Source organism: Protobothrops mucrosquamatus, unplaced genomic scaffold, assembly GCF_001527695.2.
Source record: "Protobothrops mucrosquamatus isolate PMUCROS unplaced genomic scaffold, P.Mucros_1.0 scaffold346, whole genome shotgun sequence".
Taxonomy (NCBI): Eukaryota; Metazoa; Chordata; class Lepidosauria; order Squamata; family Viperidae; genus Protobothrops; species Protobothrops mucrosquamatus.
In genome coordinates this window covers 135,433-150,830 of record NW_015386683.1, presented here as the reverse complement: position 1 = coordinate 150,830, position 15,398 = coordinate 135,433, and the positions used below count along the sequence as shown (strand labels likewise).

Here is a 15,398-nt window from a genome sequence, read left to right as displayed (position 1 = left end):
AAGCTGCTGGAGTTTGGCCGTGAGTCTTTCTCGCCTTATTCCGCCCCTTGGCAGACCGCCCGCGGGACCGGCGGCGCTCCCAAAGACCCGCGCTGCACTCTCACGACGCCTTTGCCCCTCGCCCGACGCTGCTCGGAGCGTAAAGTTCCCCAGACGGGTTGGGTGGATCCGTTGTGCTCGCTAGATAGACCCAGATTGGAATTTCGCACCCGAAAACTAGGGCCATATGCCCCGAGGCAGGAAAGCCGAAGCGAAACCTTGCGGGACGAAAGGGCGCTTTCTGAGGGAAAGCTGGTCTCCGCAGCTTAGCCCACCTCCCACCGATGTTGGCTTATGGCGCGGAGTCAAACCAGGCCAGCGCGCTTACATTTGTTACATTTAATTCCAATATCAACGGGTGCCTCTCGACGAAGCGTGGCTGCAGGTGCACTTTAGGTTCAGAGTCATACATGCGAAATGATTAACTTTAAATAGCTTGTACACAAATCATGCCTCGCAGTTCAGTATAATACCGAAATGTATTATATGTATTATAAATGGAAGGGAAAGTGGTGTTTTACTTCCTCCTGGAAACTATGTAAACAAAATTCTGAGATAGCCAAGTCAGAGCCTTCTTCAGTCTAGGGAAGGCCTGCACAACTTTGTCTGGCAGAGGGTGTGTCAAATCCTTTTCACTATTAAAAAGTAATGAAGCTAGGACAAAAGAGGAATGAAGCCAGGACAAAACTAAACCTAGTTAAACTCACTATAATTAATCTTCAAGTTTCCAAAGTGGTTTTTTCTGGCCCATTTTAAAATGTGAAATGGCTGGCAACTTTTGGGGATCAACTGTCACTTCAAGCGATACTTGTTAGGGGGCAATTCTCCTTCTGATACATTAAGGCAATCATGCTCATACACAAGCATAGAATCCTTGAGTTACTTCTGATCTATGCTACTACTAGTAGAGATTATCCCGATAGTTAAATGTGATAAGTTTTGATAATTTGCTTTTTCTTGCTGTAAACTGTCTCGCAGCCTTGGGTGATATACAGATTCATGTAATAAATAAATAACCAACCCACACACTACTTGAATGAAAGGGTAAGGTTCCAGGAACTTTGCTGCCCAAATCTCATTATTAATCTCAGCCTAGATCAGTCAATACTGATTAGTTTTCTGGGCATCAGCGAATGTAGGAAATCAAGTGACTGCCTACTACCACCAGTTTACAATACATTGAGAACACACCATTATTGAATTGTAAGATTACCAGATCTAGAAGGCTAAAATCTGGATGATCTCTAGATGCAGCAAAGGGTTAACATTGTCTGAATATCTTTAATATCTTTTCTGCCTTCTAGTGAGTGAGTGTCCAGATTTTTGTAGCCCGGGTCTGATGACCTTCATAAAAGTTAATTGTACTGAGATGAATGTGGTCACACTTGCTGATGGTCTTTGGCAGAGCTGGTATGGGATGGTGCATCTATCCTTATGCTCCATTTCTTAGTGACTTTTGATGCCATCAGTCTCAGTATCCTTCTGGACCAGCTGTAGGGACTAAGAGTGGAGGATACCATATTAATGGCTCTCCTCCTTTTATGGTCCATTTCAATTGCTGCCAATGTTAGGAGAATGGTCAAATCCACATGCAATCTTTGTGGCATGATGTAGGGCAGTGATGGTGAATCTTTTAGAGACCAAGTGCCCAACACCCCCCCAGCCCTGTCCTTGCTCTGCCGTGCCCGCTGGACCACCCACCACCTCCACAGCCCACCACAGATCACCCAGGCAGCCCAGCAGCTCCATGGTGGCCACGCCCTCCGCCCGTGTCCTGCAGCATCATCTGCACGTGATGGGGTGCAAGGGTGGAGTCTTGTTCCCACTGCCCGGCTACCATGTCCTTGGCTGCGCAGCATTGCGTGGGCCGTGCCCGGGGGTGACTCTCCTCTGGAGGGCTGCTGTTGAGGAGGGGGCCGTGGGAGGAGGCGGGGCTGGGGAGACGGTGCGTGTGCCCACAGAGAGGGCTCCGAGTGCCACCTCTGGCACGCGTGCCATAGGTTCGCCACCACTGATGTAGGGGCTTGATTCTTTCTCCCTCCTGTTCAACATCTACATGAAACCAGTGCTTGAGTTCATGCATTGTTTTGGGGTTTGCTATCATCAGTATACTATTCCATTGTGCATCTTGATCTTGGACCATCCTTGACTTGCTGTCAATGTTCTGTCCCAGTGTCTAGACTAGAGGCTGTGAAGATTTGATCCTGGGAAGCTTCCATTTCTAGTCTTGGATAAGGCAGCATTATTCTTTGAGATGAATGGGCAATCTGGGGGTTGCTCTGGATTCAAACTCCTGCTTGAGGAGGATATAGCAGCTATTGCCAAGAGAGTCTTCACATAGATCAGGGGTGTCAAACTGCCGGCCCACCAGGCCGGATGTGTCACGACGAAACCACGCCGGCAATGGGGAAAAAGCTCTGATACGTCGCGCAACGTCACGTGATGTCGCGAATTTGACATATCTGACATAGACCCATCTAATATGCTTATTGTGCCTGTTCCTGGTTTGGGAGGCCCTCCAGATGGTCATTCATGCCCTAACCACCTCATGAATGAACTATCGTGTTGGGATTTGTAAGGGTTTGCCTTTGAAAACAATTTTGAACTAGAATGTGGCAGCATAGGCAGTAATTAGCATGGCACGGTTTTGGGGAACATAAAACTGTCTGTGTGTTTCCATTGTTTTCTATGGTTGAAATGTTTTGGATTTATAGAATTGCTTTAAGTTTGTTCTGTCAATATATACTTCAGACTTTTTGATGAGATATTTTGGGTGAAATGTTTTTTTCCAAGCTCAAAGCAGCAATTCGCATTTCATGTTTGATCATTTTAAACAAACAAACAAACAAACAAACAAATGGGAAGCCGGCTCATAGCAAAGCAGAGCATTAGCCTCAACCACCATCTTGATTTCCACAAAGGCCAGTAGATTCTACATGCAGCCCAGTTCTCAGAAACAGAAGATAAATATTGCAGTTGACTAAAGTTCAGGTTTTCTTTGGAAAATAAAAATTGATTGAGCTAATAGAGAACATCCTGGGAGGAAGAATGGGTAGCAGGAAGTAATTTCACCAGCTTGTGACCAACCACTGGTGTTCATGCTTATTGCTGGAAATTACTGAGGGGAATTTCCAGTTTAGTTGGTATCCAGCACGTTCTCAGTCATTCTCTCTATCCAGATCAGAGCAAGCACAGAAGCCACTCAGTTTGGATAGCAAAGCATCTAGCTTGATCTTTATTTATTAAACACCAGCAAATGTCAAACAGAGTTAACTGGCAAACCCAGGATAAAAAGTAAGAAAAATAGACAGCAAGAACAACAAACTACAGGCAACAATTTACATTACGGTATCTATGTACAGTATCTATATCAAAAAGCACAGAACTTTCCAGCACCACTGAAAATAATGCTGTGCATGTTAGCATGAAGAATCTCAAAGGGAACAGCCTTTACTTACTGCACCTTTAATCTTTTTATGTGCATAACAGTAGCAGAATAAAGATGGAAAATAGGAAACCAGACCACCCTTCTATTCTGAGCCATGAAAGAAAATCTAATGAGTGGGGTTGATGTATCCAAGACGATGTGTTTTACGACATTTTCTCAACAAGGGTCCCTTGATAGTGAGATGGGCAGCATATAATTTAATAAATAAAATAAAAAATAAAATAAGTTTCAAATGTACCCACTAATCCCAAAAATGTCAAGGGGTGGGGAATAATGTTCACAGGGATACAGTATGCCAACATTTATAAGATGGTAGGCAAGAGATCATGACCAGTATATATGTTTTTTGCATTTCAAAGACTTTGCAGTCTCTTTTTTATTTTCTTTCACTTGCTATTCACCTTTACAGCTTGAGATCTCTATATCAGTGGTGGCGAACCTATGGCACGGGTGCCAGAGGCGGCACTCACTCTCTGTGGGCACGAGCACCGTCACCCCAGTCCTAGGCCTTCAGCTGGGTTTTATAAAACCTTTGCGCTTTAGGCCTCCGCCGCCATGTGCAAAAAAAAAAAAGTTTCAATTAATCAATTTCATCTTCTCTTGGGAAAAAAAAGATCTTGCACAGTTGGAATTGATTGATTGAACTTTTTAGTCCCACCCAGTCTGCCATTACCTGCGCAGCCACGCCCAGCCAATGGGTCACGCCCAGCCAATGGGCCACACCCACCCGGTACCCGACGATGCATAAGTGGGTTTTGGGTTGCAGTTTGGGCACTCAGTCTCTAAAAGGTTCGCCATCACTGCTCTATATTAAATACCTTTGTGTTTCCTAAATATACCCTATATAGTCCACCATCCTTCAAGCTCTTAGATCTTACCACCAAGGATGAGGGGTGTGTCGCTTTTGTACACAGTGCATATTCCGTGAAGAGTTTTCAGGTTTATGAGTCACCAGGAGGCAGGCACTATGTGATTGGTTAGTGAAGTTATTCTATGGGGCTCAAACCCTAGTAGGGTCTGATGAGTCCTCAATACATGCAGTCCTCAACTTACAAACTGGGATGAAACTGGGAACTGAAAACATTACACAGTCTTCTCTCAAGCTTTTTAATGTGTTCATGGTAATAGCTAGGCTGCATTAATAGAGGGATAGAATCAAGATCCCGTGAAGTTCTAGTACCACTTTACAAAGCCTTAGTAAGACCACACTTGGAATACTGCATCCAGTTCTAGTCACCACAATATAAAAAAGATGTTGAGATTCTGGAAAGAGTGCAGAGAAGAGCAACAAGAATGATGAGGGGGCTGGACACTAAAACATACAAAGAATTGTACAGAATAGCTTGTCTTCAGAAGTTGTGGGTGCTCCATCACTGGAAGCTTTCAAAAAGAAACTGGACAGCCATTTGTCTGAAATGATATAGGGTCTCCTGCTCGAGCAGGGGGTTGGACATCCAAGGCCACTTCCAACGATTATTATATGTTCTGTGCTTTAATATTGTTGCTTATTTTTTTGTTCTTTAATTCCCTTGTTTTCATTCTTAGGTTTTGTTTTTATCATAAAAAGACAAGTCAATCAATCAGTACTTTCAGATTTCCTTCCTTAGTAGATAGCTACATTGTGCTAGGCCACCATTTAAGCATGGTTTATTAATAAACCACAAATGGGTTCACACCATATTAAACAAACTTTAGTTGACAGACCATTAGAGGTGGATTGCCTTAACATAAAAACCAAACAAACCAAACAAGCAACCTAGAACTAAGGAGAAACTTCCTGACAGTTAGAACAATTAACCAGTGGAACAACCTGCCTCCAGAAGTGGTGAATGCTCCAACACTGGAAGTTTTCAAGAAGAGACTGGACAGCCATTTGTCTGAAATGGTATAGGGTTCCTGCCTGAGCAGGGGGTTGGACTAGATGACCTCCAAGGTCCCTTCCAACATTGTTGTTGTTGTTGTTGTTATTATTATTATTATTATTATTATATCACTGTTGTTTGATGGTATGTGTTTGGTATCGTATAGATACATTTTAATGAAAGCTTACTTTTAATTAAATTATTAAACTTTTATAATGTGGATATCAAGGTAGTAATAACTGACATGGAATATATTAGAGCAGTTTAAATGTGGAAAGAAGTCTGTCCCAAAGACTCAGTGACATTCATCAACAGTATATAGATTTTAGATAAACTACCAACAAGTGGATAGAGAGCAATTATCCAAAGCCAGGAAAGAAAGCAGCTGCTCTTGTAAGAAGCTCCCAATAGCTCTGTCCCTTGCTATTACAAAGCAGTAGAAAAGGGAAGGGTCTTGATCATCCAATCTCCGTCTCCATCTTTGCTTTTTAGATATTTGTCCCTTTTCTGCAGACATCCCTGGTCCATAAATTCTTGAAACCATATTGTGCTCTCTGATCCAGACCTCTGCCTATTTCTAGTGGCAAATGTCTCTCCATTATCTCTGAGAAAGACTGGAGAATAGGGTAAAATATCAGCTCACTGGAGTTATAGGCCTCCACAGGGGCGGGAAAGAGAGTGACAAAATTTGTGCTGTTCTATTGCAATGCAAGCATAAAAGGAAGAGTTTGTATTATGATTTTACTAGGTGCCTGGGGACATTGTGGGCAGGAACAGATCCTATACAGCAAATATTTTGGTTTTCAGAAAAGGGTCCAGGAAATATAAATTAATTGGCATTGGTTCTTGGGAACATTCCAAAGTAGTGTTTTTCAAACTTGGCAACTTTAAGATGCATGGACTTCTACTCCCAGAATTCTCCAGTTGGTCCCATGGAAATTATGTAAATACTGTAGTTCTCCATTTGAAATACCTATTTCACCATATATATGGCTTACAGGGATGTGCCACAGAATGAGAATTAGAAGTGGCGACTTTATTAGTGAACCCACTCCTTGCAAATGTCATGTTGGCTGGGGAATTGTGGGAGCTGAAGTCCACTGATCTTTAACTTGTCAAGATTGAGAAACACTGGGAACCCCTCAGTTAGAGGGGGGCAATAATGGATTAATAGAGCAATATAAGATGAAGGAATAAATATATATTATTTTATACTTGTTAAATTAGAAAAAAAGTCTCCTTGTAGGGGAGATGGGCGGCATAAAAATTTAATAAATTAATAAATAAAAATAATAAATAAAACGGTGGTTATTTATTGCCATTTTTAAGGCACGCAGTTTGAACACATCCTTTGCAGGGCGGTATTCCCAGAGTAAAGGCGCTTACCGACAGCATACGCATGTTGCCTCTTGTTTTCCTTTGCTGGGCAGGGACTCTTAATTTGAAATAATGCTCATGAATAATCATTTGGATTTAGACGGGGTGGGGATTGCTAATATCAGCTCCTCTGCCGCTTGGATTTATCCACATCGTTGTTAAAAGTAGGTTTCCAGGTTGCAGAGCTGATTCATTAGCTGGGATCCTTTAGTGAATGCCGGTAAGTAGATGCTAATAATTGCCTCTCTACATTTTTCTGGAGGAACCTGAGTTCAGAATAGAAATGAATGTCGATCAGACCAAAGTTTTCCACGCATATATTTGACTGCGGCCTAAAAGAAACAGAAAGTGCCTTTCAATCGTTCTGAGATTTCTGGCCATTTAAAGCTAAGATTACATTACGTAATTGAGGCATGGGAAAAGTATCCAGTCATGAGAAAGAAAGAAAAACTATAGGGGAAAAAATGCCCAGGGTTTTTGCGTTGGAAGGATTCCCTTGCAGGTTTCGTGCAGGGCGCAAAGCGAGCAGGGACCTTGAGTTCGTTTTCCTTGCTCTCTCTTCTTACAAAGACCCGGGGTTGGGCAGAGGTTGGATTCAGCAATGGCCTTCCTTCTTCCAGGGCGATGCTCCTCCATGAAGAAAGAAAGCCCTTCCCAAGGTTAATGGTATCGTACATTGCAGCTTTACTGGTATCGTTTCTCTTTTAATTGTTGCCTACATAAATGCGTAGATTTACTCCCACGTCATTCCGAGATGCAGTTTTTAAAAAAATACTATATTCGGATCCAAGGGATTGATTCATTTTTCTAAGGCAAATTATCTGACAATTTTGGCGGTGTTATTCAGCCGATCTTCAGATAAATTGCTTTGGGTATTAGATTTTTTTTTTTCTACCAATGAACAAATATACTTTGAGACGGAGGTTTCTCGACACTGTTTTAATAATTAATTTACATTAATGTAAATTATAATGTGGGAATATTTTAAAATATGTGCCTTTTCTGTTATGTGAAATAAGATAGTCTGGCAAAACAATAGGTAAAAGCATTTTAAAAATCTAAAATAATTTATGCTTTTTTTAAAATTGTCAATGCAGACCAAGGAATAGTAGCAAAATCTGCCGTGTTGTGATAAACTGAGTATAACATATTCCCAAATAGCTTGAAGCTGTGAAATCTCAGAAATAAATCAGAGAAGCAAAATGATAAATCGGGTTTTAGAGACCAAATTTAGGAAATTTGAAAGGAAACACTAAAAATGTCGTGCCTGGCATATTATTCTGCTTTCTGTCACCTGAGCTTTCTGTCATGTCCTGATTAATAGGTAAATTGAAGGACCTTAGTCCTTAATGCAGGGGTGGGAAACTTTACAACCTGAGGGCTACAATTCCCAGAATTCCTGTCTCACCATGGCTGGCTCTGGAATTCTGGGAGTTGAAGTCCACAGGTCATAAAGCTGCCATAATTGCCTATCCCTGCCTCAATGTCTTCTGTATTGATGAGGTCAAGAATGTTACACTTTTTCCTAAAACAGTCTTACCCCCACTTTTTCATCCAAGTCATTAATTAAAAATTTGAACAGGCCAGACAACATCACACTTGGTGAATCTAGTTTTTACTCCACAAAATGACAGAACATTGCCATATGATACTTTAATAGAACTGGAGTCGGAAATCAGTGTTGTTGGGTTCTCTTTTTTTGTTAAAATACAAAGATGGCTTTTCTTTTATTAGATGTGCTCAAGCAGAAGCCAGAGAGCCATCTGTTTTATAGAATCATAAAATCAAATGGTTGAAATAGATTTGAAGCTGATCTAGTTCCACTATTAAGTAAAATATTTTTTGCCCAAAAGGGAATGCAGTATCATACATCACTGTAACATATGAATTAGCATCTAGAGCACCATGTCTCTAATCATCAGCTGGACCCATTAGTTGCTTCCAGAAAAAGACACATGGCGGAATGCATATGAAATACAGTGGTATTTTTTATTGAATTAGTTGTAGTTTTAAATCCCCCGTGTCTGTGTAAATCATGAATGATAAATAAGTGTCAAGATAGTCTTCATGTTCATGTAGTAGACATTCCCAATTTTTTCCCATGACTCCTTAGATTTTTGAGCATCTGATTTTGCATCTAAAAATAATTTATAAATTGCTGTTGTTACATTTGTAAATAACATCTGTAAAGGATCTTCTAGTACTGTACTAGAGAGAATTCTTCAACTTAATAACCCATTCCATTTCTTGAATTAAAGTGTTATCTTGCTGTTTTGTGGTTTGGATTCCCTGTAGGTAATCTTTGAGGATCAAGTGGGAGCTGCATGCCACACCTCTCTAATAAATTAACATGGCAGAAGGGGAAACATGCTTTACAAGTTATTTCCAATGGTCAAATTTTTCCATCCATTCTTCTGAAAAAGAAGTTAATAATTTCTGCTTCTGACAGTGAAAACTTCCTAACTGAAAAATGACTGTTCCTCAAACCTTCTTGTTTTCCAAATAAATAGGGAAAAAAGCATTAAATGTCTGGAAATATGCTTGTCGTGTATACTACAAGTTGCTTGAACCAAAGTCATTTTTCTCCAGATTTTTTTTTTATGGAAGGCTCACCTGTCCATATCTGTTGCTATTTAAATATTAAAAGTTGTTCGGGAAGAGCTGCTGGTTTTGTAGGTCTCTTCCTTTTAATTATATATCAACAGTATGGAAAATAGCAGGAGAACAAAGGGAATCATCTTCAGTGCTTCTGTGGTTGCAGAGTGAGTAATGCTAGTAGGCTAGAAGAGCAGCCATTGTCCATCAATTATACATTGGTCTGAATTGCTTACTTCTCTTTCTATATTTAGATGAGCCTTGCATTTCTATTTTTATTCCTTTTTATTCTTGCAGGGTTTCTTTTACTTTGTGTTAGTTTTTAATCTTTTTAATTGTGATGTTTAATAAAATTATTATAAAAAGAAGTCTTAGTGCAGCGAGAAAAGCTTTTCTCTAATATAAACAGTCCCAGTCTCTAGAGCAGGCGTCTCCAACTGCCAGCCTGCGGGCCGGTTGCATCATACAGACGCCGTGCCCACCCCAGCAAAAAAAAGTCATGATACGTCACGACACGTCACGTGATGTGGCGAGTTTGACACCCGTGCTCCAGAGGGACCTCCTTGGAAAAAAACAGCTCTAGATAGCATTCTTGGATTGCAAAAGATTGGAGCCTCCCTAGTCCTAGAATGGGTGGCAGATGCAATTATACAGGGGAAGCACAGCACAAAGAAGACCCAATTCCAGAGGTTCTGTAGTGGCAAGACTCTTTCAGAGTGGACAGTTAATGCTTTATTTTTCTCCTTACTTGTCCTTATATGTTAATTATATAATTTAACATCTATATATCTAGGGCAGTGATGGCGAACCTATGGCACGGGTGCCAGAGGCGGCACTCAGAGCCCTCTCTGTGGGCACGCACGCTGTCGCCCCAGTCCTAGACCTTCAGCTGGGTTTTATAAAATATTTTCGCTTTAGGCCTCTACTATGTGCAAAAAAAAAAAAAAAGGTTCAATCAGTCAATTTCAACTTCTCGCAGGGAAAAAAAAGATCTTGCAAAGTTGGAATTGATTGATTGAACTTTTTAGTCCCACCCAGTCTGCCGTTACCACCGCAGCCATGCCCACCCAATAGGCCACGCCCACCCAATGGGCCACACCCACCCGGCACTCGACAATGCATAAGTGGGTTTTGGGTTGCAGTCTGGGCACTCAGTCTCTAAAAGGTTCGCCATCACTGATCTAGGGCCATCTTTAACACACAAGAAATGTATTCTTTTGTGGGCTTTACTTTTTTCTTCTCCATTTCATCTTTTCTTTTTTTCTGCAGATACTTGCAGAAAATACTGCAAGTGGTTAGAATGCAGTATTGCAGGCTAACTCTGCCCACTGCCAGGAATTCAGTCCTGACAGGTTCAAAGTTGACTCAGGCTTCTATCTTCCTGAGGACCCAGATTGTTGGGGGCATTATGTTGACTCTGTAAACCAGTTAGAGAGGGCTGCAAAGCACTATGAGGCGATATGTAAGTCTAAATGCTATTGCTAGCATTACTTAGAATATATTTTATAAAGTCGATTACCAGAGTACCCCACCAGCCTTCAAGTCTTTCTGGTACGATATAGAGGTCTTCCCTGGAAAGTGGCCTCTCTGCCAGCTGTCTTTACCAACGATAGGTCCCAACTGCAGTGATTATATCTAAGGATATGGAAATTCATCGCCAATTTGTCACCCTTTCCAATTTTCTCTAATCTGCCCTAATAAGAAAAGCAAAACCAAAGTCAGACTTTGTGTAAACATAATAACTGTCTTGGTTAACATAAAAATGGAATTGGTCCCCACCCTTTTCTCTGGGAGAAGATCCAGTAAAAGGAAAAACAGAATGGTTGCACGGTGTCTTTTATTGGCAATATTGCCTCAAAGTTTCCTTTACAGTTGACAGAATGCCCTGAAATAGTCCCAAGCTGATAAAGTTGATAAAATTGGGGTGGAGATAGCTTGACTATGAGAGGAACATGAAGGAAATCCTGCTCTGCAAACATTTATGGAAACTTTAGTTTCTTGGCCTTAACTTAAACCACAAGTTCTTTTCCAAGCATAGTTTGCATAGTCTTTAGGAAATGTCTATGGAAATTCTCAGTCATCCAGGTAATGGTTGTCCCAAAGGTGCAACTGGGCTTTCTTTATTTTTCTTTGAAGATGTTTCGCTTCTCATCCAAGAAACTTCTTCAGAAAGCCCAGTTGCCTTTTGAAAAAGCATCTTTGGGACAGTCTTCAGCAAGATTTCTTGAGAAGAAAGAGATGGGGTACAAGAATTCCAGCAGCTGAATTATATCCCATCTGCAGCCAACATATCCCTATAACATGTTATGGTGAAATGTTCCCTTGTTTGTTTTTTCTTGCTGGTCCCTGTCTGGAAAGCTGGAAGGTGATTCTTTTAAAAAATTGTCTCCTGAATCCTTGTCAATCTGGAAACCAATCAGTTCGGAAGCACTGAGCTCTAGAACCAATTCTGTAGTGTTTATAAATATATCTTGATAGAAATTTAATATTTCATAATGAAACATAAGCATACCTTTTAATATTTCCATATTGGAGGAAAGTGTAATGTGAGAGGGTAATCAAATCACATTAGGTTTTTATGGTAGTACTTGGAACTGTATGTGCTTCAGAAATAAAGTAGAATAATTTTTCCCCGGGCTCTATGCAGCCCCCCCCTCAATATGCCATTGCTTAAAGAACTGCATTAACTTTAATAGTAGATATCTTGAAATATCTGCATGTCTTTCAGACTTCTGCATGTTCCAATGCAGTTCCTTCACATCATTTTTGGAAACATGCACAGATCTAGTAACCATTCCCCTGTATTCATAGTCCAAACTAAGTTGCCCATGCCTTGTTTTGATTTTGGTTTAGCTTGTTGTTCAAATATAGCAATTGTGGTTAGTTCAATAAACCATAGTTGATTAAGGCTTGGTATTATGCGTGAAACCAGGCACTATTATATACAGTACACATACAAAGACTGGATGTAATATGTTAATCATAAGAAGAATTCAAAAATACATTAAGCACATATCTTCTTTAAGTCAATTTTGCAAAAAAAACAACATTGAAAATTTTAAGTTTGTTGGAATTTCATCAAGCAAGACGAGGGTTTCATTGACCAATAATATCTCTCAATTCCTGTAGCTGGCTAAACCGTACTGTAATTTGATGATGATTTTAAGTAGGAAGATGAAGAGTCAAAAAGGCAAATCCCTGGAACAAAATTTATGTAAGTTGCATGTTGTTTTTGAGACATGCAGTGAAATGTGCTGTGATGAGAAAAGAAATTAAACATATTCATATGTCAGTCCCATGATACTATTTAGAGAACTGGATTTATTTTTAAATGGGAGTATGTCAATAGGACAATTTTGGGCTGCTAATAAAAATGGCTAACTGGAGGATTGGAAAAACAAATAGATATTTCATTAGATTTACAGTATGATCTTAAATATTGTTCAACAGTATTTCACATTGTTATTAGCTGCTAACTTAAAAACTTAGATTGTTATTTGGTGTTGTAGTTAAAAGAGCCAGTGTAATGTGACAGTTAAGGCACCAGGCTAGAAACTGGCTGATTGTGAATTATAGTCCTTCTTTAGGCACAAAGCCAGTTGGGTGACCTTGGGCCAGTCATCTACTCACAACCCTAGGAAGTAGGCAATGGCAAGTCACTTCTGAAATCTTGTTGTTAAGAGTCAAGACTAACTCAAAGCACCTCCCCTCCCAAAAGATCCTGTTCGCTTTTTTGCTTTCTTATAGCTAAGGACTTGAGCTAAGAAGGAATAGGTAGCATTATATTGAAAATGTAAGAGAAAAGTGAATTCATCACAAAAAAGGAAATTAATTTGCTTTTATTTAATTTTGATATTTATTATTCCCATGTGCTGTTTCTTCAAACTTCCAGTATGGCAGTTTGGCTAATGAGGCTGCTTCAAAAATGGCATTTTCTTTTGGATGATGTGCAAATCTGAATACTAGTGTCCATGTCTCTTGTTTTGTTTGCTGTGTGTAAACTGTTGAGAATCTACTGTTAAGTTTTCCAAGAAGAATACATCTAGCATGGGGTAGGCAACCCAAAACACTCAAAGAGCCACTTGGACCCGTTTCCCACCGAAAACAAAACACTGGGAGCCGCAAAATCCTTTTGATATCTAAAATGAAGATAACACTGCATATATCCTTTTTTACCTTTATTATAGGTATATATATAGGTCTGCCAGTCCTCTACCCCCACTCAGTGTGTGTGTGTGTGTGTGTTTGTGTGTGTGTGTGAAAGAGAGAGAGAGGCACTTGCGCTTCCACCACTCTCTCTCTCTCCCTCTCTCTCTCTCTTTCCTCTTTCTCTCTCTCTCTCTCCTCCCTCTCTCTCTTTCTTCTCTCTTTTTTCTCTCTCTTTCCTCTCCCTCTCTCTTTCCTCTCCCTCCCTCTCTCTCCTTCTCTTTCCTCTCCCTCTCTCTCTTTTTTTCTCTTTCCTCTCTCTATTTCTGTCTCCCCCCTCTCTCTCCGATCTTCTGCTCACCTGGCAAGCTGTTTTCAAGCTGTTCCCCAACAGGCTGGCTCTCTCCTGCCCTTCCTGCTTCCTGCTGAGATGCAGCAAAGGGAGGAGCCCCGCCCAATAAGCTTGTCAGCTCATCGGAACAGGGTGAGCCTACTCTTTTTTACACACACACATACAGAGAGAGAGAGAGAGAGAGAGAGAGAGAGAGAGAGAGAGAGAGAGAGAGAGAAGGGAAGCGCAAGTGCCTCTCTCTGCAAATGGCAGAAGAGGCTGGGAGCCACAAGAGAATGCTCAAAGAGCCGCATGTGGCTCCGGAGCCGCAGGTTGCCGACCTGTGATCTAGCAGTATAGATATTTTCACTATCTGAACATGTGATGCACTGCATTAATATTCTTCTCCCCATTCATGAACAAGATCTTGTACGAAATCTATATTCATATTTACCTGCCTATTTGATTAATTAGATGCCATCCTGTCATTGTTGATCCCTAGCAACTACATTGATTTTTCTCCACGATGATCTTTCAGATCTTCCAATGATTCACTCATTATCACTGTAACTCAGACTGTCCACCTTGTTGCTGGGCAACTTTTTCTTTTCTTTCCATCCCCTTGAACTGCATTTGAGCTTTCTCCAGCAAGATAGATCTTTGTAAAATGTTTTGGTAAATGTAAAGGCCAAGTAAGAAAGAAAAACATTTAAATTCTAAGAGAAAAAAACATCATATGAAGTCACAGTCCACATGGTGAAATGATTAGAGAGGCTTCCCCAGCTTGGTGCCCTCTAGCTTCCAGACATACCTTGTGCAGGCTAAACATTTCTCATGGGCACCAAATTGAGTTAAGCTGAGGTAAGAATATGCTGCTGAGACCACAGTCTAAATTTCTGTTCAGGTTTTATTGGTTTATGATTTGGGCCATATTTTGTGCAAGCCTTGAGCGGCTGTTAAAATTTGGATAGTGGAATTAAAAGATAGAAAGTGAACAGAAACCTTTCACACATATGGTTAAGAGACATTGGCACCTTGCCTTTGTTTTTATGGGTGATATAATATTCCAGGGCTTATACTGCATTTCCATATATTTTCTATCTCTTTCGTGTTAGCAAAGCATGCGGAGGGGCCTTCAAGGGCTGTCTATGGCCTTAGCATCTGCATGTTGCTGGAGGAAAGAATAGACTGAGAGATTTTGTCTTGATGTAAATCCTTTTCTTCTTTCCTGTAGGATTACTTTTCCAGTTGAATATTAGTCATGCCAGTGGAATGGAGAAATTGAGTAATCAAGAACTTGAGAATTTAGCTTCTTCAACCCATGATCAGGACAAAGGCAGTGTGAAACAGGGTAGCCACCGCATTAACATGTTTCCTTTGTGCAGAAATCATGGTAAGGACAAAGTCAGGGTTTTTTTAACATTTAAAATGTACCACAAAACATGATCTTGTGTACCTCTTTGGGATCAAGTTATTAATAGCCGCATTTCCATGGAATCTGTAAGCCAATTGTTACCATACTGTAGCAACCATACTGTGAATAAGATGCACTGTAATGTATGTAGCCCATTAAGTTATATTTGTCTCTTCTTGATAGTGC

At 40.5% G+C, this 15,398-nt stretch overlaps 1 protein-coding gene across 2 annotated transcripts in view; it reads left to right on the top strand.

Moving 5' to 3' along the window:
* Window position 1: 1 nt before the first annotated feature.
* Window positions 2-15,398, top strand: part of KCTD20 (potassium channel tetramerization domain containing 20) — a 22,325-nt gene continuing 6,928 nt past the window's right edge. Inside the window, exons 1-2 of one of the 2 annotated variants that reach the window (XM_015815515.2) lie at window positions 2-19; window positions 15,033-15,191. In XM_015815515.2, the coding sequence (XP_015671001.1) occupies window positions 15,071-15,191 (121 nt within the window). In that variant the 5' untranslated portion in view covers window positions 2-19; window positions 15,033-15,070. Of the gene's footprint in view, window positions 20-6,841; window positions 6,947-15,032; window positions 15,192-15,398 lie in introns of those variants that run through there. The other variant, XM_015815514.2, reaches the window with a different exon arrangement.